This window comes from Leuciscus leuciscus (genome assembly GCF_965113295.1).
Source record: "Leuciscus leuciscus genome assembly, chromosome: 17".
Taxonomy (NCBI): domain Eukaryota; kingdom Metazoa; phylum Chordata; class Actinopteri; order Cypriniformes; family Leuciscidae; genus Leuciscus; species Leuciscus leuciscus.
The window spans coordinates 12,465,282-12,490,125 of record NC_138741.1 but is presented as its reverse complement, the minus strand read 5'-3'; the positions used below and the strand labels follow the sequence as shown (position 1 = coordinate 12,490,125).

Here is a 24,844-nt window from a genome sequence, read left to right as displayed (position 1 = left end):
AGAAACATGTTAAAACATGCTAGCAAACACTTAGCTTAGTGCTAAAGCATGCTAATACTGCAATTAAATAGGAATTTGCTGTAACACAGGCACGGAATGTCCAGTCTGCCCCAAACTTCACACGTTTGATAAGAGTCATGGCCTGAACACATCTACATGAGAATATTCAGTTATAGTAATAGCGCCACCTACTGGTAACAGGAAGTGTCATGTTTAACACGTTGATGCCGTTCTAGCAACATGTTAAAAATACCATTGACTTCTAAACATGCTAGAAACATGTTAAAACATGCTAGCAATACTAAGCTAAGTGCTAAAGCATGCTAATATAATGAAACAGGATGTTGTTGTTACTCAAGAAGGCAATGTCCAATCTGCGCCAAACTTCACACTTTTGATAAGCGTTCTGTCTTGAACACATTACAATGCTCATATTCAGTTACAGTCAAAGCGCCACCTGCTGGCAACAGGAAGTGACATGTTAAACACTGTTGTGGACTCCTAATAACATATAAAAAAGTGCCAGCAAGTGCTAAACATGCTAACAACATTCTAGAAACATGCTAAAACATGCTAGCAAACACTTAGCTAATTGCTAAAGCATGCTATTGCTGCAATTAAATAGGAATTTGCTGTAACACAGGCATGGAATGTCCAATCTGCCCCAAACTTAATATGTAACATGCAAGAAACATGCTAGAAACACATAGCTAAGTTCTAAAGCATGTTAGAAATGCTAAAGGAAGTTGTTGTAACTCAAACATACAATATCCAATCTGCCCCAAACTTCACATACTTCATAAAAGTCCTGCACTGAACACATCTACAAAGCAATATTCAGATATATAACCCCACCTACTGCCAACAGAAACTGAACTGGTTAACACAGTAATGCAGTACTAACCACATACCTATTGTGTACTAAGCATGCTAAAAACATACTAAACATGCTAGCAACTACTATATACTGTATACCTCCTTAAATGCACATTGCCCAACCATGCTCTGTCTTCCTAAAGCCAACGAGTGACGATGGCACGGGTGCGAGGGCCCTTTCATCGCTGCTTGCAGCTTTAATTAGCTTAATATATTTGATCCCATTGGCAAAGTAAATTTTTTCTTGTTTTAAAAATAATTCTCACTGAATTTATGCTAAATGCATAAATGTACATTTAGTTTATGCTTAAAAGTAGTTTAAAAACTATTAACCTCTAACTTAATTTAAGCTATATTATGTGGAAACAAAAAATCTAAATATGCTTAAAGGTCTATTTTAAGGATTAGATCATTTTAAGAGATAAATACTATTTAAGAAAAGGATTATTTGCAGTTCATTTGACGCACACCGATTCAGATAAAAAATTAAATAAATACTTTCTCAGTTTTCATTTTTTCCATGTGTTTGATCCTTTGTCTCAATGGTGTTTTCACTGGCTAAATAAACCTTCTGTAAGTTGGCCTTAACAAAGCACACATTCTGGCTCTGATTTATTCAGTTCCTCAAAACCCTTTTCCTGCTGTTGCTGGATTTGTTGCGCTGATCTAACTCTGCAAGGATCTATTTTAAAGTTCAAACATGAGAAATTCATGATCATGCATGCAGCGTTTCTCTCTCTCTCTCTCTCTCTCTCTCTCTCTCTCTCTCTTTTTGACAGTTTTTGTGAGCTCTCAGCCCCAGTGTCCTAGCTGCATCGTCGAACGAACAATAACATACAGTCTGGGAGATTCAGAGCTGGAAACTCACCAGAAAGACAATTGCAAATGAGACTGAATAAGATGGTCTGACAGACATGACAAACAGACAAAACAAAGAAAGATGGAGGGACAAAAATAGAAATTAAGAACTACCGTAGATCTGCTTCAATTCATGCTGAAGCATAAACAGGAAGTTATTGTCGGCTTCTTAATGTTTTTCAGCCAAATACAATAGCCAACATGCGTGCCAAACAACAGTATAAGGAAGAAATAAGGCACTAGTTTGAAAATGAATGGAGGAAATTGCAATGCTGAATGCTGAATATGGCGGCTATAAGAAAAGCAAGTCAAGTTTTAGTTTAAAGAGCTAATCTCCTTCTTTGCAATGTATGAATTCCTATAAAGTAAAACTTTTGTTATTGTGTTTCCCCATTCAGTTAGACAGGAACTGGAAATGGCTGTCAGGGACGTTACCAAGGTGGACTAATTTACTCTACAAAGGCACCAAAGAACAAACACAGCATATATCTTAGCTTGAGGTAGGAGGCTATCAGCAGTGTGTTAAACATTGTGATTCGACTTCTTTAGACAGTGCTTACCTCACACAATCTCAGCCTGTATCTTCACTACAGAGCAAATGAGAGAAGAACGTTTAGCCATAATATCAAGCATGTCAGATGGCCTTTTGGAAAGATGCTATCGCTTAATGGGTAACGGTTTCACCTTTTATTGTGGTGGCCGCACACCGAATCCCAAGCGGCAGTGTTATCCTCTAAATGACAGGCAGCACAATAGAGCCCGACTTCGTATCAGTTTGCGTCGCCGGAGGAGGCTGATTAAACAGACATTAATTTTCTCATTCCCCACCAATCGCTGATAACATAACAGCTCTAATAGGTCAAACTCAGAATGGGGTTTCGAAAAAAAAGTCTAGATACAAATGACTTTGAATTGCAGCTCACCACTTAGAAACAGTCCGGGCAGGTTAATTCAGATGACTACTATGTGTGTGTGTGTGTGTATAAAGCAGCCTATGTGTGCAAAAAGAATGATAATGTTTTTAAATATATTTTAAATGTAATGGATTCAACGCAGGCTAATTTGAAAAACTTGCCTGTGGTGTCACCGATGTTAACAAAAGGTAAATGTGAGATAAAAAAGCATTTGCTGAAGCAACCATGCCATTTAAGCTTGCTTCTAGTCTTTGAACTATTTTATCATGACTTTTAACCGAGACCTCCGCAAGTGAACAACTTTACTACATCAGAAATCCACGCATATGAAGCTAATTATGTGATGCAGATGTTGAAAAGTTTGCAGTTAGTTTACAAATCATGCACTATGGTGTGTTTTGTTTTCATAACTTATTTCCATGCTAGCAACAGTTTTTAAATCAATAATCCACCCTGTAATCATATTTTGTGTGAACAGGAATAGTAGAAGTTGGTGTTTTACTGCCACTATGAACACAATGTTCATTTCAGCTGGAAACTGTAGTAATTGTATGTATAGGTAAGTTTCTGGAGATTTGCAAAAATGTAGGTTTTTCCAACTTGTGTTTTCTTTTAACAAATTGTCATGCATGGGTGTGTGTATTATGATATCAGATGTCGTCATGGTTTGACCGAGAACTAAGCTGTTCTGATATCTCCCAAAGTGAAATTTGAACATGTTTGGAATTCTGTGACGTACTGTAGAAAGATTTACACTAACAATGACCAGAGGAACGCTTGGGGAAACAGGAATAATTTGGTAACACGCAAGCCCAGCTGAAATAATAATCATTGGTGTGTTTCTGTGTGTGTGAACATCCTCAATGAAAAAACAATAAGTGAGACACTCGTGCCTAGATGGACTCAAGTGCACCTTAAGTACAAAGCCAGGTTCGATATTTTAAGTTGGTCATCACCAGTATGTTGTGTGCTGGTATCCTCAAAATGGTTTTTAATGGCCTAGTTCACCCAAAATTTTTAAATGTCATCATTTACTCACCATCCAAACACATATGACTTTCTTTCTTCAGCAGAGCATAAAAGGAACATTTTTGAAGAACATTTTTCAGGAGAAATAAGGTGGATATCAAATACATTTTGGCCTGTTCCTATTGTATGGCTTCAGAAGACTTATATGTAGTGTAGTATAAAGCATCAGACTACTTTTGTGAAACTACAATGGTGTTTTTTTGTTGTTGTTGTTGTTGTTGTTTGTTTTTTGAAGCTTGAAAGCCAAAGTCTAAAGCAATTTACTGTAATTGTGTGAAAGAGAACTCAGAACTCCTCCTTTTGTGTTCCATGGAAGAGAGAAAGTCATGCGGGTTTGGAGCGACATGAGGGCGAGTAAATGATGATGACAGAATTTTTGTGTCTGGGTGAACTATCCCTTTTAATACATCAGGTTTCACCAGCTCAACTAGCTCTGACCAGCATGAATCAGCCTGCTGTTTTGCTTTTAATTTCCTTTTTTAATTGACTTTTTTTAACATAGCAGTGTTTTTTGCAGTGTTGTAGCTGGCTTGCATTGGGTCTTATCTAACTCCTGCCCAGAAATTTAAAGATCTCTAAAACACAGCAGGTGCACTGGCCTCAGATCAGAGGTGCCAACAACACAAGTGATATGATTAGAGTTATTGGTTTTCTGCAAACACTTCAACATTGCACTGTTTCATAAATATATCAAAATGTTTAAGCACGCTCATTTTGGAGAGGACAGCAGGCGTGTAATTTCAGAATAATTTACACCGTAATCAACATCTGGGTTCATTGTTGTGCTCAATAGTCTTGGAAAAGATGTGGTTTCACTTAGCGGGAATTATAAAGCAGATGCTTAATGATAGCAGTTAAACTTTCAGATGCGAGCAGATCTTTGAGTTGAGAAAAGAGGCTTTGACAGGGTAGACTGCAGGAGTTTTCTGTGGATTTTTGTGCGTCTGCGGCTGTGATTTACTGGGGTAAAGAAGTAAAGCGAATTTCGAGCAGGAAGGATTTGTTGTTTGCTTGAATTTGAATCTATAAGGAGGGCTTTAGGTGTTGCACAGATGCAGGGAACAGAGCGAATCGTTTGGCAATCACAAAAATTGTGAAGGTTTAAGTGCACTCGCACACTTAAAGGTACACTGTGTCGTTTTTTAAGTATTTTATTAGCCAAAATCAATGTCTTTATTCATAAATATGTCCTCATTGGTGTAAAATTACCTCTGCCAATGATCTGACTTATCCTCGTAAATGAAGAATTTCTTATCTTTATTTACATTGGATGGGTAAGTCCAAGGAGGCTTCGATGTCGTTCCGCCATTTTGAAAAACTATAATAGCAGAGAGGGACAAAAAGCACTAGCCTACCTCAACACGTTTCCACAACGCGTTTTTTCAGAGCCAGCGTCACGTGACTGAAACCAGCTGAAACAGACAAGGAGAGGCGCTTGTCACCCCGGCAAATTTGAAAGGCTGCACTGCACGGTACTTCATAATGCAGGATCATACTTATGCCGAGCCACAGGAATAGGAATCCTCGTCGCCAAAAAAGCGAAATAACGAACCTCATCACCCGAACAAAAACTCGATGAAGTGCTATTGGAAGACATGTTGTCATAGCTTCTTGGTACATAACGGCTACCGTAGTTGCAACACGCATTTAAAAAAGCGAAGCGCTAGAGAGCACTATTCGTTTGAATGCAAAATACAATTTCACCGCTAGATGGGAGAAATTCCTACACAGTTGTACCTTTAACTCTGTAAATATGTAGGCTACGTGTGTTTGCGTGTGTTTTTATGCTTGGCAATATCTGTGGTCTGTCTAATCCCGCAGCACTTTGAGAGTGGACTGGCACACACATCTCGCACTCATGCTCATATGTGCCTCAAACCATGTCTGCATGCCAGGCAATACAAACCAATCTGGCTTTTGCTTGCACAATTCTTCACCACGCCAAGTCCGCTTAACCCACTTGACTTGATGCCGAACTCTGCCAGCTTACCCACCGCCATTCAAAGCTCTCCATCTCCAGTGCCAATCCCTTTTTAAACCAAAGTCCTTTCCTCTGTCACATTACTATTCTAGCCCTCGCTGCTACAAACGGCTCATTGCACAAACTACAGCGCCACTTAAATGTCATTTTTGGATCATTAGCTTTTTCTTAAAATGTTTAAGATACAGCATGTGTCGCTTCCATTTGCAAATGTCATGACTTTTACTTCCAGACGCCCCTACTGATTGGTCTCTTTCAACTGTAATCCCTTTAAAGACGGCATTAAAACTCACATGTGCTTGATTGTGCCCCAGCTTACTGCCACACTGCTGGAATCTGTGAGATTTGCAGAAGACCAGGCTTGTTGCAAATCAGTGTTTTGGGGCTAAATTGCTTGTTTCTGTTTTATTGTCACTAAGCTGATGGTATTGATTTGTCTGTTTGAGAACATGCTGAAGTGTCAACAGAGTTCTGTCTGTTTCTTTTGTGGCTGGGCATGGGTATGTCCTAGGTGAGAAAAGTCAAAATGAGATCTCTTAAAGTGCCCCAATTATGCTATTTTAAAGGTTCCTGATTTTGTTTTGAGACTCCACAACAGATTTACATGCATCCGAGGTCAAAAACACTTTAATTTTCTCATAATATACATTTAATATCACCTAATTTCTCAAAGAGTCTGAAATTATTCATTAGAAGCAGTTCGAAGATTCAGGCTGCGTCCGAAATCACATACTATCTTTAGTATGTACTTATTACAGTTATGGTATGAAGAATAGAATTTGCTTTCACAACACAGAAAACAGCATCTTATCGACATGATGTAGACCACACGAACCAGCTAAAGTGATTAAGAGCGGCTCAAGGTAAGACGCCGTTCTCGGGCAGCCAATGATGACCATAGACAGGCATTATGCAAATGTGTTACACTGTTACGTATGAATGTCACGGAAGTCAGACTGAAATTGCTGACGACTCATTTCGGCAGTTCAGAGACGGATTTTTTTTCTTTTGGGAGACAATAACTCCATTTATCGTGCACTTTGATCTTTAAAACTTTGCAGACAGTTTACATTCACAAAGAGCTACATTATACACTGCATGAAAGGTAATATTAGAAAAAAGCATAATAGGGGCACTTCAATATCTTGATTATTTGTCCTTGACCAGAGGTTTTCAAACTGGGGTCCAAGTACACCCAAGGGTCTGAAGGGGTTATCAATTACATATGTTAAACACAGTCATTTTTAAGACATTTATCAAAGGATATTATGATATTATTAGTGTTTCTTCTTTAATTCTGGTTTCTAAAGACTCTTTGAAAGTCATGTGATTAATAATATTTTAACATAAGATGGAGGAAAAAGTGCAGGAGAATGAATGAGTAACATTTATTTATATCCCTGCAGATTGTCTCTAAGTCTACAGGGAAATTCATAAATAAATAAATAAGAATAAATAAGGTAAATTATTTATTCTCTTCCCTATCTATCTTTTTTTGAATGAATGAATGAATACCCTTTATTAATTCTCCTGCAGATTATACTCTTATCATATATTGAAGTAAGGAAGGAAGGAATTTTTCTCCTGCAGATTTTTCTCCACCTTATATTAAACAATCAATCAGATTTGGCAAGATACCAAAGTATCAGAAGTCTGAAAATTTCAGAAGTCAGAGATTTAATTACGAATTCAAACATTTCCACATTAGTTATGCTATCCCCATTCATTTTATGTCATCAGTTGTCTCTTTTGTGTCTAAGGAATTTTAAAAGAAACATTTGAGATAAAGTTAAATAAAACTCATCTGAGATACTGGAACTATGAAAGCACCTCTGAGAAATACATTTTAGTCCGGGGTGTTGTGTTATTGGGAAGGGTGCATTGAGGACACAGGGTAAAGTATGAGGACAGACCCAGAAAACCCCTTGCAGGAGTCCGGACGGTCATCCGTCCTACCTCCATGCGCTTGGCTCCCACCACAAAACTCCAAAAAAGCGGTCACTTACCCCCAGGGAGCACAGATGTTTCTGTCAAACAGTTTCTCTTCCCCACACCACACCTCCCTCCCTCCTTTTCTCCCATTTTCCTCTCTTTCATCTGCAGTTTATTTTGCTTTACTGGCACCGATGACAGAATCGCTTCTTGTCTGAGTCACGGATGTTTGATTCAGGCCTGTGTTCCTGTGTTTGCTCGCTAAAGGTGAGCACTGAGGTTGTCTTTGATGAGCACGGGTGGCTGGGAAACAATCTGTCCCAGTGGACAGATGATGGGCGGGTAAAACAGAAGTGTTAAAAGCGCGAGAGTTCATCTGCAAACTCTTCAAAGGCTCTCAGTCAAAGGTGCATGAAAGTGAGATTGATGTGGCATGCGTGTGGCTGCACCCGTCTGTTTTCAAACCATTTTTGATGTGGATGAACTATTGTTGTGTTAGCCGGGAAATATTACTCATCACTAAACAGCTTGGTATAGGGATGCTGCTCTGCTGAATATAACAGTATGAGTACTTTTTGCAGCATGTTATGCTTAATAGCTTAACCAGCTAGAAATCCTTGGCCAACCAGCTTCATCTTCAAAACCATGCTTTATCTGTTTTATCTGGTTAAGTTTTACTGGTCCACCAGCATCAAACCAGCATAAACCACTCTGGTCCAGCATGCAAATCCAGGTCTTTTCAGCAAAGCAAGACACTCTAGTTAAAAGTGCAGCTCAAATCGTAATTGATCAGTTAGTTGTTATTTGCTCAATTCTTCTTCCTACTAAAAGCACAATACTGGATTCTTTCAAATTTGCCCACGCAGTGTTTTGGAGGCCAAACAAATTCTTGCATACCTGATTAGAAGGCTAGTCATTACAAATCACATCATCTGAATAACGATTTGAGTGAAAAGTTGGAAAGGGTGCATATATTTGTAATCTTTTATCATGTTATCTAGCATGATTTGAGAATGTTGTGTTTTCAGCAGTAAGGACAATAACAATCCTTTTTTTTTTTCTTACTGAGAATTTAACATGGTCAGTGTCTCAAATCTGCTTAAATTTGACAAAATAATATTTTCCCCTTTATTTAACACCATGACCATTCTTTTAAGTATTTGCACACAAAAAACGTTTTTTTTTAATGACATTTAAAATATTGCAGAATCCTATTGCAACTTATTTTTTATTTAGAGGTATAAACTGGAAATTTCACACTTTTTAAAAATATAATTTTAGGTTATTTAAAAAAACATATGCTACATGCCATGCTGTATTTAATGAATGTAACCATCTGCTATAATTTTTCAGCACAGAAGTGTTACACCCATTAACCTTATGATTATTAATGTTTTAATCCCTTCTTCATGTGCATGCACACTATTAATCTGCAGGAAGAGTCACACTCTCTTTTCGAAAACACACAAATTCAAGGACATCCATTTATTTAGCGTTTCGCATATTTATGAGCGCATAGCAAATACGCACTTTGTTGTTCCGCTTGTTTGTTGGGGTGAGCCAGTGAACTGAAGATACTAGCAACAGACCATGAAGGATCTTCTGCATTACTCTCCAGTGAGCAGAGCCCAGACATAAATTTGCTTCATTTGCTCTCCTCTCAGATATCTCAGCTCGTCTCGTTCCTTGCCTGAGGCAGCCTCCCTAGACCGAGGCTTTCATATGATCGTCCGCTGCTCTGCTTCAACTGAAAGAACCCAGTCTTTGTGTCCGTGGCCGCTACAGTGACTGCGGTCAGGCTGAGGTCAGGCCCGGCGCTGGTTTGTTTTATAATCATGTATCGGTAGTGCTGAATTAACATGAAATGTACCATATGGGCTTATGCTCAGCTGGCTTAGTGTTCTATCACGTAGAGGACTCGGGCGTGAATGCCACAGTGGAAGGTCATATGCTAATTCGCTTTGTTTTGTTGTCATTTTTGTGCTTGTAGAAATAATGGCATTAATGACTTTGGGATTTTGAATACTTGCAAATTTATATGCTTGGTTGGGTCGTTGAGATTGTGTACCGTTTTACTCCATTTGTTTGGTCTCTTTTTCTCTCGTTTCTCGTTACTTTCTCGTTACTTGAAGTGGCTGCATGGTTTGGCTAGACATATTGGCTTAGAAAGCTTTTTTAAATGATTGCTGAAAAGTTTCGTCGCTTACACTAGGATGAATTTCTGGTCCAGGCTGGGTTATGCTGGTGGACCAGTGGACCTAAAAAACTGGCAGCTGTGGTTGCCAGAAATTTACCGTAAAAAATATGGTTGCAACATTTTAGGTTTTACAAATTTAACTTAATCTACAGGGGAAAAAAACGAATTTCATTAAAGGGTAGGTCACCCAAAAAGTTGTTCCACCCCTTTATTGAACACAAAAGAAGATATTTTAAAGAATGTTGGTTATAAAAACAGTTAACGGTAGCCATTGAAAAGTACTATGGAAGTGAATAGTACCATCAACTATTTGATTACCAACATTCTTTAAAATATATTCTTTTGTGCTCGACAGAAGGAACTCATACAGGTTTGGAGCAACATGAGGGTGAGGTTTTTGGGTGAACTATCCCTTTAACTGATATTATGTATATATACTAACCTATACTAATATATGTTTTGTACCTTTGTAATACACAACCACCAAAAACAGGTGGTGATGAGAGTCACATGATGAATCAAAGCTCATCACAAGCAGCTTTTCCACAAGTTGATAAGGTAAATCCTGTAGAAGGTGCACAGTGTCATTCACACTAATACTAAACACCATCATGGTAACACACATAACATTAAAAAAATGCAATAAACAGCAACATAGCAACATTAGATTTGAGCAACATTAGATGTAACATAAAACCCTAATGAACATAACTGATTAGTAAACAATAAGAGGAAATATAGTTATTTCAATGAAAATACATAAAAAGTGAAGTGTCACACAGGGAATTCTGCAAATGTCAATTTCAGTTTTTTCAGATTAATTCTTTTTCACTTCCAAAAACTGATCACAATCATTTTTTACAGTGCATGCTGTTAACCAGCAAAACTAATTTGGTAAAGCTAAATGATCAGCATGATTTTTCAGATGAGAGTTGAAGATCAAGGAAGTCTTGTTGGTTAAACTAATAAAGAAGCCTAAATTCGATATAAAATATGTTTAATTTGTATTTTTCCTTTTACGTCTCTCTTTGTGGACAGGTACCCATTCCCCACGGTGTTCAGTACGTGTAGTAAGAAGGATCTGGTGGCTAGTCTGGAGAAGGGAGTGGGCATGTGTTTGTATAATATGCCTGAAGTCAAAATGCTCTACGGGGGACAGAAATGCGGCAACGGATACATTGAGGAAGGAGAGGAGTGTGACTGTGGAGAGCCGGAGGTATGAAAGACTCGTACACATCAAAGACCTTTGTGCGTCACAACAAAGCAGACCAGATCTGAACTAGTTCCATATCTAGTCTTTGGTGATGTTTGGGATTTGATTTGGTCAGTTTAACATTCACAGGCCAAATACTGGCTTTCACTCTGACTTCATATTTGTTATCACAACCTGTGCCTGAACTGACACCTATTCAGAAACAACACATTCATGTGGGGAAACATGCTAAATACCAAATGACTGATCTGAGACATTAAAAATATTCCTTGTTTATTTTACACCAGCTTTTTTTTTTTTACGCCAGTTTAAATTTAAATGAAAATTAAAAGAAAAAGATTATTTATAGATATAAAATAGGATACATATATCACTATGCACTATAATTACTGAACATACAAATGAAGTACAAAAGTGACTGCCATGTTGCTAATCGTATTACAGTTACCTCAGGGTGTCTTTGTGTGAAATTCCAATTACTTTTGTATCATTACTGCACTAAAAAACTGCAAACTGTTCTGAACATATCATGATATAGACACAATGCTGACCTGGTCAAATAAATGTTGTTCCTCTCTGAGCCATGGTGCAGTGGGTTACATGTGTTTGTGACATAAAAGAGCTTAGGGCCGTGGTTTGAGTTCAGACTGCGTCATCTGTGCAGCCTGATCCAGTTCCATCTCTCTCTCCCTCTTCCTGTCTGTCTCCACTGTCCTATAAATAAATGCTAAAATGCCCCCTAAATATCATGTATTAATGGAACTGGAGCCTTCAAAAATGATCTATGTAATTTAGATGTCATGGAGACATATTATATCAGTGTAGACCTGAGGGGAAAAAAGCCTGGCCTGAAGTTTAAAGTCTAGGATCTTGTTATGGGGAAAAAGTTTGTTTCAGAATGGCACCCGTGAGCTCCAGTGATCTCACCGGGGGGAATGAGGGAGGAAGTGGGTAAAGAGCAGAGAGGAAGCCCAGCTGCAGGTCTTGAGTGTTGGGTAGAAGGATGAGAGAAGCCCTTCCCCCCATCATTTCACACTGGCTGGCAATAGTTTAGAGAAAACAACAGGTCTGTAAAGAGATTTTTGTGCCTCTGAGGAGAAGTTACAGCCAGCGGACTGACCTAACCCAACCCAGCCCTTCAGCACCTCTCCCAGTCCACACCAGGACCTTGTTAAAGAGGGAAAGAGGAGGAGAAAAGGAGTGAAAGAGAGGAATTAAAAAGTATTTTTTGAAAGACATTTTTGTATGAAATAAAATGTTAGTGCTTCTTTGTTCTTCACTACAACAACAGAACAAATGATTTTCAGTCTTCAAAATGTACCCTTCTCTCTCTCTCTCTTCCTCACCGTTTTTCTTCTAAGATAAATGTCCTCTTTCCTTCAATTGTGCTTGGACTCTGACATATTCCCATCACTTCCAGTCTTGGGTCAGTGATGATGTCACTCACATACTGTATACACGTACACACAAGCATGGTTCACTGATACCAAGAGTTCAGAGTTTGAGAAAACAACATCTTCTTTTTTTTTTCAAAATCAGAACAATGCATGGACCACTAATTTAAACCAGACATATCAACACACTCACATACACAAACCTACAGTAACGTTTCCAAACATTTTTTTGTTACCATGGATGCAAAGAACTGGTTGACAGAAGGGAATTTCCTAAAAGAATACGAACCCCACACCTGGAACTAATATCCAATGCAGTGATCATACGGGACGACTGTTCAGAGTCTTTTTTTGTTGCTTTCCATTGTTTTTCTGTAACCTCTTATTGTCTAATGTCAAATTAAAGGGGTCATATCCTGTGCTATTGTGTTTTATTTTTCCCTTGAAGTCTACTTATAATGTTAGTCAAGGTTTCTTGCTCCAAAAATGATCTTAATTTTAGTTTTCACCTATTTTTTTATTCCTTTTTTTAAATTATTCTTTCTGACCCGTATAATTAAGCAGCCTGACTTAAATATGTAAATGATCTCTGGTAAAATGTAGTCGTAATTGTTTTGTTTCAGCTTTTGTTTACTTGTTTGTTTTTGACTTTGCTTGTTCTGCTTCTTTTTTTATTCTATTTACTTTTCCTGGGTTTTTTTGTTTATTTAGCTTGTTTTGTTTATAACTTTTGTTTAATTTGCTTGTTTTGTTCTTTATTTAGTTTTTTGTTTACTTTGCTTTTTTTATATCTTTAGTTATTAATTAGCTTGTTTATTTCTTTTTTGTTTACTTTGTTTTGTTTTGTTTTGTTTTGTTTTGCTTTGCTTTTTGCTTTGATTTTATTTTTTTATTTTCTTATTTTTTTGGAATGACACACATTTCTAACTTCTTTCTGACCCTCAAAATTAAACATCCTGTTTGCTACTGTACTTTCAAGAATTAATTGGTTATATGATATCTGTTATGATTAACTTAACTTTTCACCATGTGATACAGTGACACATCCATTTAAATCCACTGTCATCCTTGTTTCCTTTAGGAGTGTCTGAACCCCTGCTGTAATGCTACAACCTGCACTCTCAAGGGAGATGCTGTCTGTGCCCATGGACAGTGTTGTGAAGACTGCCAGGTACTTTTGTAAATCTCTCCTGTCCCACTTTCCCCCTCATTAAATTTTTTCTCTGTGTGTAAAATAAAGGCATGGAAATCATATTCTCCTTGCCCCATTAATAAGTGCAACATGAACCGACATTTGTGCTCCAAATATTGATACTCAGTTTCCTCTAAGGCCTCCAGACACATAAATCAATGCGCTCAGCTCACTTACTTACAGAGGAAAGAAGCCAGACCAGGGCCCTCTGGGACAGACCCCAGAAAAGGGCTACATGGTCACACAGACTTTACAACAAACTACAAGTTTTCCACTTAGTGCTTCATTAAGTGAAAATGTCTATAAATAAAAATTGTAACCCTTTTTTTTTTTACTATATTTTGTTTCTCAGTGTAATTTTTTTTGGTTACTTCTGGTTACTAGAAACCACAGTTTGGAGCCCCGCACATAACGTGGGGGAAAAAATTATATTGCAGTGACAAATTATCAATTTGATCCCATGACTTACTAATACGTTTGTTCCCTTGTCTTAAGTAAATCGTGCGCACACTAATTAATTCAAAATATAATAATTAATTCCCTCGCTTTACTAAATCGTGTGCACAATATGATGATTCGTTCCCTCGTTTTACTAAATTGTGGCCACATTGTAATTAATTAGTACTGTACAACGTGGCCACAATTAACTAAATCAAGGGAATTAATAAGTCGTGGGAACAAATTCTTAATTTGTGGCCACAATTTAACTAAGGAAAGAATTGGTAAATTGTGGCCACGATTTACTGAAACAGGAGAAAAAAATCATAATTTTTGGCCACAATATATATGTATATATATTAGTACTGTCCATTTTTTTCTGTAATTAATCGTGATTAATCGTAGTTAAGTAATAACGCACTCTTTTGTGTCTTATCGCGCGTGAATGGTTTAAAAACATTTGCTTGAATAAGAGCGTGATCATATATTGTAACGTTAACCAAAGGTTTATGGAAAAAATGGATGTTGTGTTGTGTTAATTGCGTTAAATATTTTTAACTTTTTAAACAAATTTTGACAGCACTAATATTTATATATATATATATCTGTAAAACTTTTTTTTACCTGGTAGTTTTTGTAATTCATGCAAAGCTTGTCTCTGCATGACTTTTGGTTTATCCCATAGTGCTTCCATTGGAGTTGAGTATATCTTTCTCTTCTGTATGTGTGTGTGTGTGTGTGTGTGTGTGTGTGTGTGTGTGTGTGTGTGTGTGTGTGTGTGTGTGTGTGTGTGTGTGTGTGTGTGTGTGTGTGTGTGTGTGTGTGTGTGTGTGTGTGTGTGTGTGTGTGTGCAGTTAAAACCAGCTGGGACTCCTTGTAGAGAGTCCAGTAACTCCTGTGACTTACCTGAGTTCTGCACCGGTACCAACCCCCACTGTCCTGCCAATGTGTACCTGCACGACGGGCATGCGTGCCACAATATGGATGGTTACTGCTACAATGGCATCTGTCAGACTCATGAGCAGCAATGCATCACTCTGTGGGGTCCAGGTTGGTACCACTGTGTATTTAATGTGAATAGCTGCAGGGTTCTTGGGCTTATTTGGTTGACCAAAAATGTATTGTAGTGTACTGCAGATACACGTTTCATTAATCATACATTTTTGACACTGTAATTCTATATGTAACCATTGTCTTGCCAGAACTTCCCGTTCAGTCTTGCATGCATTCATACAGAGAGCTCAAGCAGTATGAAAAATCACACTGATTGCTGTTATTTATTCCATATGTCTGTTCATTCAGGCCACAGTCTGACATATATTATCCTTTCATCTGTTTTTGGTTTGTATACAAGCTCAAACAAGATGGAAGAGTTGTACAGTGTCATATTTCCATCTGTGACAGTGGGCATATGCTGTCTTATTTTCATTCTCTCTCTGTTTCCAGGAGCGAAACCTGCCCCGGGGATATGTTTTGAAAGAGTCAACTCTGCAGGTGATCCCTATGGAAATTGTGGAAAAGACTCCAAAGGCTCCTTTGCTAAATGTGAAGCAAGGTACATTCAGGGCATAATTCAACAGCACTTTGCACTTTAACCTTTGACATAAAGTATAATTACAATCATTTGTTGTTTCTTTTTAAATTCTGTTTTGTTTTGCTTCAATTCATTTAGTTTTGCTTCTTATGATTTGCCTTTCTTTGTTTTTATCTTGCTTGAGTTTACTTTGTTTGCTTGTTAATGATCAAATTGACACTTTTTTTGTTTAGTTTACTTGTTTTGTTTCACTCATTCGTTTTTGTTTCCTTTTGCTTTGTTTCATTTTGCTTGTTTTCTTCTTTGTTTAATGCAATATTTTTTTGTTTTGTTTGTTAAACTACTTCTTTGCTCAATTTTCACTTGCTATTTTACTTATATTGTGGTACTTTGGCAGTACAAATGCGTAGCTTTTATTGTACCAACAAAGCACATACAAATTTAAATCAAGGACCAGTCACTGACACCGATATTACAGAATAGAGGTTATTTCCATGACACACATTCTTGAAACAAAAGAATATTAATATAAAGAATGATGAGTGTGAAATTATGAAAAGTATTGGTTAAGGTTGTCTTAATTCATTGATGTCACTGATGTCACTTGCTGTCTAATTTTTATAGGATGGCCCATCAGACATGTTGTAATGAATGTCATTTTATTAATTTCTTTGCAGCGTGACATGTTATTATTCAGAAGCAGAGGCAGCCCTATGGTTTTGCGTGTAATCTCTTGTCACTGTTAATTACACTCTTTGTTCATCACACATGAGTGAGAGGGTGTAAAAGGCGAGAGCACCTCAAAACCACATAATATCCTCTGTTTTTCAGTCTTTGTATCGCCTTGTCCCATTTATTCTGAGTAAAAACATTTGCGCTGTTGTTGTGTGTCTCACTGTGTTTTGTCCACGTGTGTGTGATCATGAAACAGGGATGCTAGGTGTGGGAAAATTCAATGCCAAGGAGGTGCCAACAGGCCAGTGATCGGAACCAATGCAGTTTCCATAGAGACAAACATACCTCTGCAGGAGGGCGGGCGTATTCTGTGCCGTGGAACACATGTTTACCTGGGTGACGATATGCCTGATCCGGGACTGGTATTGGCAGGCACTAAGTGTGCTGAAGGAATGGTACAAGAATAAATCATTACACAGTGTATCTGCTAGAGATTATTTGTTTAATCAAGAGATTATGATAGTGGTAGATCGATATGTTTCAGCCAGGCTGATGAATGTGGTGATATTTGGCCATTTTTATTGCCATTGACTATGATATGATATCATATCATATATCAATCATATCATATCATATCATATATCATGGAGAAACAATTATGATAAGTTAAAATGAGTCATTTGAATAATTAAATGTCCTAATAATTTTTAAACACATTTGTCCCACTTTAAAGTATGAAGAATCTGCATATTTTGTTTTAATTTTGAGTAAATGTCAAATTTTCTGTTAAAATATTTCTATAATTTGTCATAATATTGGCCACCCTAGCACTTAGAAACCCACATTGGTCGACTACTAGTCAAGGGCAATAACAAATGTTTAATTTCAGTTGATACCTATTCAGTGACTTGTTTTTTTCTTTACCTGCCATTCTCTCTCTCTCTCTCTCTCTCTCTCTCTCTCTCTCTCTCTCTCTCTCTCTCTCTCTCTCTCCCTCTCTCTCATCATAACAGATCTGTTTGAACAGGCAGTGTCAGAATGTCAGTGTGTTTGGAGTGCACAAGTGCTCTGGGAAGTGTAATGGAAGAGGGGTAAGGTTGCATCTGTTCTGTCAGTTGAATTTTTCTTAAATTTGCAGGGAACATGTTTTTTTCTCTGACATTAGTTATAAGGCGTTAGGCTCTGATTTGAGTCATGAATGCTGAAAGTAAATCAACACAAATGATTAACCTCTACTGAAAGCCCAGCCCTCCACATAATTGTCCATTTCATTACAGTATAGCTGTTCGCCAAAGGGGACAGCATATGCCCATAATAGCACTTAGCTAACTAGTAGCTTCACCTGAACTAGATTACTGCTACGATTGAAATAGCAGTTAAAAGCACAGATAAGACGAGCATTCTGGAGTAAATTAGATCACAGCGTAACCTTGTGTCAGTCTTGGTTTTTCATGGAAGCTTGATAAATAATGTGGATATTTAAAGGGATAGTTCATGCTAGTGTTGCATTCAAGACCACCTAAACTGAGACCAGTATGTGTTGAGACCAAGACAAGACCAGCACTCCTTAAGATCCACATTTACTGCCTGAGAAATGTCTTATTTTAAATCAATAAATAGAATTAGAATTATAAGACACTATATAGAGCTGTTCAAATAAAAAATACATCTTTGCAATGCAGAGGTGTCACAGAAGTTGCATCTGAATTTACAATTACAACCACATAAATAATGTTTAGATTAATGTTTTTAAAAATAACATATTGATTTTATACAAACGTTCAATAAACAAAATCACACTTACAGTCATTTACATTTACAGCTGTGAAAACAGCTCTCCTGCTCTTGTGATATTGCTTAATTATATTATATGTTATAATATAAAATTCAAGATCTCACATAGTTTTTTTGCAGTCATATCAATTAATTTTGGTGACATTTTTGACACAATCCCTCGTTGATTTCTGACCTGGCACAACGATAACAAAAGAAATCAAATTAGAAATAAGTTATTGACTGCATTTGAAACAGGAAGTTTTACAATCAGTTTTACATTTTACAATCGCATAACAAATAAACCAGACAATGCACCGCAATTTAGACGAGATTCAAGACTGCGGTAGTGAAAAATGCGGTCGACGCAGAGATAAATGGTCAAAAAATGATCTTGAGACTGGTCTTGAATACTCCAACACTAGTTCACGCAAAATGAAAATCTGTCATCATTTACTTATCCTACTACTACTTTTTCTAAACCTGTATACCTTTCTTTTATCCATGCAACACAAAAGGAGTTGTATGTAGCAGAAGCTGTCCTTTTCTAAAGTTGAAAGTGAATGGTGACCATATTCTAAATAGAAAAGATTACTGTACATAAATGTTCCTCACACAAAGCTATAACCAAGTTTTGGAATACAGGCGCAAGTCGTATAGACCCACTTTTATGATGCTTTTTTTCCAGTTTTCTGGACAACATTCACTTAAATTGTATGGAATAGAGCAGCTCGGAAATTCTTCAAAACTTCCCCTTTTGTATTTCAACAAAGAAAGTCATTAGGTTTAGAACAACATGAGAGTAAGTAAATGAAGACAGGAATTTCAAATTTTGGGTAAACCATTCTTTCAATCACATACTTACACACTATTGCATGCTTGCTGGGTGACTCGAGGCTTGTCTCAGCTGTTGAAGTACTTCACAATCAATCTCTGTCGCTCCAATAAGGTTATAGGAGTCATATTTAATTCATTTGTGTAGTGTTTAAAGTGTCATTCATCAACTTTTGGCTCATATGCACATTTGCTTTTTTGCCAGAGGAGTACTGAAATTTAATCGCTAAATGTTGTGGCCAAGAACTCCCCCACGTTGTCTTTTGCATTTGCACCCACTGTCAGCTCTGCAGGGCACGTGTGTAAGCGTGTAATGTGTTATTTATTTTCTCTTGTTACACGCTTCCTAAATTGGAATTCTTCTTTTTTTGTGTGCGTGTTTTAGGCTATGCAATTACGTCCATTTTTTCATCCAAGGTCTATATCCTTACTGGAAATGTGCTGCAAGACAAATAATTTTTTAATAAAGATGTTGGGAGTTCTGTCAGCATCCTGGGATCCTGAACTGTCCGACTGCTAGTACTTTTGTATGCCAGACTGGCCCAGACTTAAAACAACAGAAGACCACTTAAGACCCAGACCAATTCTAAACCCCCTTAAGCCCCAGACCAAAACAAGATCCCCGACCTAAGATCCTGATCTCGACCAATAAGGCTATTTTTTTAGCATTGAGAGGTCTCTAAACCAAGTCCACATAATCAAGAATCAAACAAAAAAATCTTTCAACTCTGAAACTTAGGAGTTTATCTGTTTGTTTTTTTCCCCTGTGTTGAAACAATCATAGCATCTAAGAATGTTGGATGATAGAGTTAAGAGTTTGAGAGACTAAAAAGTTTGGTCATGTTTTATGATGGAAAACACATAGCTGCATCTTTCATTTTAGAAGGGAGGCATATAATATTCAGACTATGATTTAAGCATCAAGTGACATCAATCAACTTTGCTCAGCAACCCTTGACACATGCCCTGATGGAAAAAAATGTATGCAGTTTTGTGCAAATGGAACGCTGTTGCCCTTGAATGCACCATTGAACAGAGCATCCATGATCTGAATGCTCATGAGGAGATTCACTCCATTATCCCACAGTATTCCTTAAGCATTGAACAGCAGGATGTTGTTGATAATGTCCGGCAATGAATTTAATCAGATGGTTTAAGCTGCGTGTGGCATTGACGCCGGTTGCTTCATGTTTACAGGAATGCAACAACAAGAAGAACTGCCATTGTGAAGCTCACTGGGCACCTCCTTTCTGTGATAGGGCGGGCTTTGGTGGAAGCATGGACAGTGGACCAATGAGACAAGCCGGTACAGTGACGTACAGCTGCACTTTTGACTTGCCTGCTAGAGCAGTATGCACTATACTAACACAGCATGACTTAGTTAACATGCTTAATTAATACTTGCTGCAGTGATTATGTTATCCTTTCCAGTCTAAGGCCTGAAACATACTCTTCTACGCAAGTATACAAACATAGATAAGATTTTTTAAATGCCCCTATTATGTTTTTTTTATATATATATATATTTCCTTTCATACAGGCTGTAATATAGCTTTTTTTAATGTAAAAGGTCTGCAAAGTTTTAAAAATCAAAGTGCACGACAGCTAAAAAAAATAGAATCAATTCTAAACTGCCGAAATGAGTCGTCAGCAAATCCAGTCTCACTTCCTGTTACAAACCTACATAGGTATATTTGCATAATGCCAGCCTATGGTCATCATTGGCTGCCCTCAAACATTGTAGTTGTAGCTGAGGCCTGGAAGAGTTTGGTTGGTATTGTTGACATATCGTTGTTTTCTGCGCTACGAAAGCAAATCTTGCATGCACTTCCAAAGATGAGGACTCGCGCTTGAAAACCAATGCCATCATTACTGTTCATATCGCTGTGCATGCTGAGGAAGCCTCCGGGGCCGGAATTTAGATATGATAATGGCCGTTTCGTTTCGGAAACACGCTGTAAGTGGTAGACCAATCACAACAGACTGGGCCATCTGACCAATCAGAGCTGTGTAAGCTCTCAGAAAGGAAGCGTTTAGACAGAGACTGAATCCTTTATCAAACCGTTCAGACAATGTGAGAAAAGACGTGATGCTGCAATGTATATTATGTGAAAATAAAAGAGTTTTTTGATCTTGGATGTAAACCTATTGAACGAGAACTCCAAAACAAAATTAGGAGTATAATAGCATAAAAGGGGCACTTTAAATTCTTTAATTGTTTGCTTATTTATTTATTTATTTATTTTCTAAACTGCTATAGACAAAGAAATGAAACAAAATTATGAAAAAGAGCACCCTTAATTACAAATGTTATTGCCAGTGTTATTAAACCAGATGTATTATTATTTTTATTATAGACTTTGTTTTTATTTATTTATCAATTCTTTCATTTATTATTAATTTATTTAAGAATAAACAACTCTACACAAAGAAATGAAACAAAATTAAGAAAATTACCATCCTTGGTTAAAAATGTTATAGCAGTACCATTTAACCATGTGTAATTATTATTATTATTATAAATGTTTATTTATTTATCTATCAGACATTAAAGGAAGAAAGAGAAAATAGAAAACTGACTATTAACTATACTTTACTTACTACAGCGTTCTTTGAAAATGGATACTTGCATTGCATTATTAATTGCTTTGACAACATATTTCAGTCTGCAAAGATGCATACAGTACGTTTTGCATACCTAGAAGCGTTTATGCTTGCAAACATGCATGGAGTGTGTTTCAACCATTTGAGCCTCATGCATTCAGATTTTCCAAAACGCACTGCTTCAGGAAGTGCACGAGCTCTAACCACTTTCATCCCCTCTGTGACAGCCACACCGCAGGTAGAACAGTGCAGCCTGCGAGTACAATGTACTTACAAAACCCATTAAACGATTTTCCAGTGGAAAAGCATAACAGCGTTGACAAAACACGTCATTGATTTACTGGTGGAAACCTGAAGCACTGCGCTTAGATGTCACTCAGCACTCAGACACTTACGAACTCTGAGACAGCTTGTAAAAAGCAATGCAGGTGGAGACACAGAGGGATGTTGATCAATTCCTTTTCACTCTAACCTGACTCTGACTTCTTGTGTTTTCCCTCTCTATGCCATTCTGTGCCGTGCTGTACAACAGATGTGCGAGTGTGTGTTTTAATGTGCGTGCTGTCCTATGTGACAACAGCTGACAGCAGCGCCGTGGCCGTGGGCGCGCTGGTCACCCTCCTTTGCTTGCTGTCGGCGGGACTGATTGTGTGCCTGAAGAGGAAAGCGCTGGTTCAGATGCTCTGCGTCAATAAGAAGAGCGCCATTCAAAAGCTAAGGTGCCGTTTCCTTCAGCAATGTCTTCCAAAATGTGTTTGATCCTGGATTCCTGCTGGTATCCGTCTAGGGACACCAAGAAAAACCTTGTATGGAAGCTTAAAGGAATTAAGTTTCAAGTTCAGTATAAGTTCATATCGAGTATAAGTTCATATTTGGGGCACAATATCATTTGGAACAGAAAATAATTTTGACATTCCTTAAAAAAAAATTATGATCACAGTAACACACTTACAATGGAGGTAAACTGGGCCAACGTTCCATTGGGTTTAACAGTCTAAATGTGAAGATTGTAATTTTGTTAAAGCACTTGAATTATTCAGTAAAACCCTGTTTATAATTTAAGCTTTACAGTTGTCCAAATCATCTTTTTCGAAGTGGGAATAGTTTTCTTTGTGGATGAACTACTGTAATTCCTCTGGGTGGAGTTTACTTCATGTAAAAAGTGCTTTTACTCGTCAAGTCCCTTTCTAGTATCATTGAGTGTATTGTGTGACACTTAAAGAGGTTATTGGCTTTATCTTATCATGACATTGATGTTTAAATAGGTTGGGTTAGGTCAGTAAGTGATTGATACACATTACCGTTCAACGGTTTGGGTTAGATTTGTTAACATTTTTGAAAGAAGTCTCCTATGCTGACCAAGGCTACACTTATTTGATAAAAAATACAGTAAAACAGGCAAAGTACTATTGTGAAATACTATTACAGTTTAAAATAAGTGGAATCTATTTTTAAGATATTTTAAAAATGTAATTTATTAAGCAGAATCTTCAGCATCATTAGACCTTCATACACAGTCTTCAGTGTCACATGATCCTTCAAAAATCAATCTAATATGCTGATTTGGTGCTAAAGAAACATTTCTTATTATCATCAATGTTGAAAAAACTCAACATTGCTGCTTAAAGTGTAACTTTGTATTGTTACAATATCGGTAGTATATGTAAAAAAACAACAACAAAAAACAATGTTATTCATGTTACTTAATAATAATAATAATATATAAATTCACATAAATAATAAATTCACATTTATTTGTCAGCCAAAGCGCTTTGCATCATCCGGCGCACTTTTGACAGCTCAAGGGCTTTAGTGAAAACTACAAATTATACTTCCGCATTTTTTTTTTCACCGCTTACGGACAGTCGGATTGGCAGAGGGTTATTAACAGAACAGTTATTGTAAGGTAGGTTTATCACTGAAAAATTGTATCGTATTTTATGGTACTAGTATGGTAAAAATTTAGCACTATGCAACAGCTTTCTTACCTGTTCACGGTGGCGTTTTACTTTGGGATATTATTTGAAATAGAAATCTTTGTTAACAATACAAAGATATTTACTGTCACTTTTGATCAATTTAATGAATCTTTGCTAAATAAAACTATTAATATATATAATATATATATATTTTTTTTTAAATCTTACTGACCCAAAACATTTGAACAGTAATGTAGGCCAGTATGTGATTCTGTCACACCATCATGCTATCTTTTTAAAACAGTGTCTATTTTTATATTTACGTGTCTGCTTACATTGTAAGTGCTTTACTATAAATGTGATTTTTCCTTTTTAAAAGTAAGGAGCAAGTCATATTTTTTGTGGCAATTAATATTATGCCACAGATAAAAAGTGGACATCCCTACTGTAGTATTTAATTTTTCCACCCCTAATAATTGTAAAGTAAAATAAAACTTTTCAAAAACCCTTTCTTAATTCTACAGATCAGTTGGGCGAAAGCGAGCACCCAGCCCCCCACAGACACAGTCCATCTTCAGGGTCTCACCTCAGCACAAGACCCCCTCTTTACCTTTACACTCCCGATGTGACAAGGTAAGTGTGGTGCTCTACTCATCAAAATGGTCCAAAATATTTATATTTTAAATAATAAATATCTTATTTATATATATTATTATAAATAGAAAAAAAATTCTAGTCTATTTTTTATATTTCTTATCCAAAATCCTTTACCTATTTTTTGGTAGTAAAATTGTGTTGTTGTTATTGTTTTTTGAGAAGATTCATTGTAAATTGTTATTGTTTGACAAAATACCAGATTTAAGGTAACACTTTACAGTAAGGTTCCATTATTTAATGAACAATACAGTTTTCATCCATCTTTTTTAACAATTATTAATAAAAATAAAACTGTTCATTGTTAGTTCACGTTAGCTCAGGTCCATTAAATAGTATTAACAGATACAACTTTTGATTTTAATAATGTATGAGTGGTGCAGGTATGATGTCAGGACCCGGACGTATAATTCGCCGCTGGTTCCTTCGAGATTTTCCCATGGGGTTTTATAATGTGCTTTTTCAGTTTATGTGTAAAAGAAAGCCTGTGAAAATCATAACTTGACGACACTTCGACGACACTTGTTCTATAACGTACACTGCACACACTCACATCCCAAGCTGTCTTATCTAGTAACTTATTAAAAAAGTAAGTTTTCTAAATGTAAGCATAACTGCTTCAAAATTTAAGTTTTCGAATGGGTGTGTGTAATTTACATTTTAGAATAAAACGTCAAAGAATAGTCAAGTTATGTTTACAACAGGCTTTATTTTACAAATAAATAAATAAAAAACATAGGAACATCTCGAAGGAACCAGCGGAGAATTATCCTTCATGGTTCTGACGTCATACTGTACCTGCACCCCTCTATTAGTAAATGTTAAAA

The 24,844-nt window shown here is 36.9% G+C and overlaps 1 protein-coding gene across 2 annotated transcripts in view; it reads left to right on the top strand.

Moving 5' to 3' along the window:
• adam12b (ADAM metallopeptidase domain 12b) overlaps positions 1–24,844 on the top strand; it is a 105,687-nt gene that overhangs the window by 71,589 nt on the left and 9,254 nt on the right. The window contains exons 12-20 of one of the 2 annotated variants that reach the window (XM_082142692.1): positions 10,826–11,003; positions 13,476–13,565; positions 14,879–15,074; positions 15,471–15,579; positions 16,490–16,688; positions 17,247–17,324; positions 20,038–20,146; positions 21,977–22,163; positions 23,888–23,996. In XM_082142692.1, the coding sequence (XP_081998818.1) occupies positions 10,826–11,003; positions 13,476–13,565; positions 14,879–15,074; positions 15,471–15,579; positions 16,490–16,688; positions 17,247–17,324; positions 20,038–20,146; positions 21,977–22,163; positions 23,888–23,996 (1,255 nt within the window). The remainder of the gene's footprint in view (positions 1–10,825; positions 11,004–13,475; positions 13,566–14,878; positions 15,075–15,470; positions 15,580–16,489; positions 16,689–17,246; positions 17,325–20,037; positions 20,147–21,976; positions 22,164–23,887; positions 23,997–24,844) is intronic. The other variant, XM_082142693.1, reaches the window with a different exon arrangement.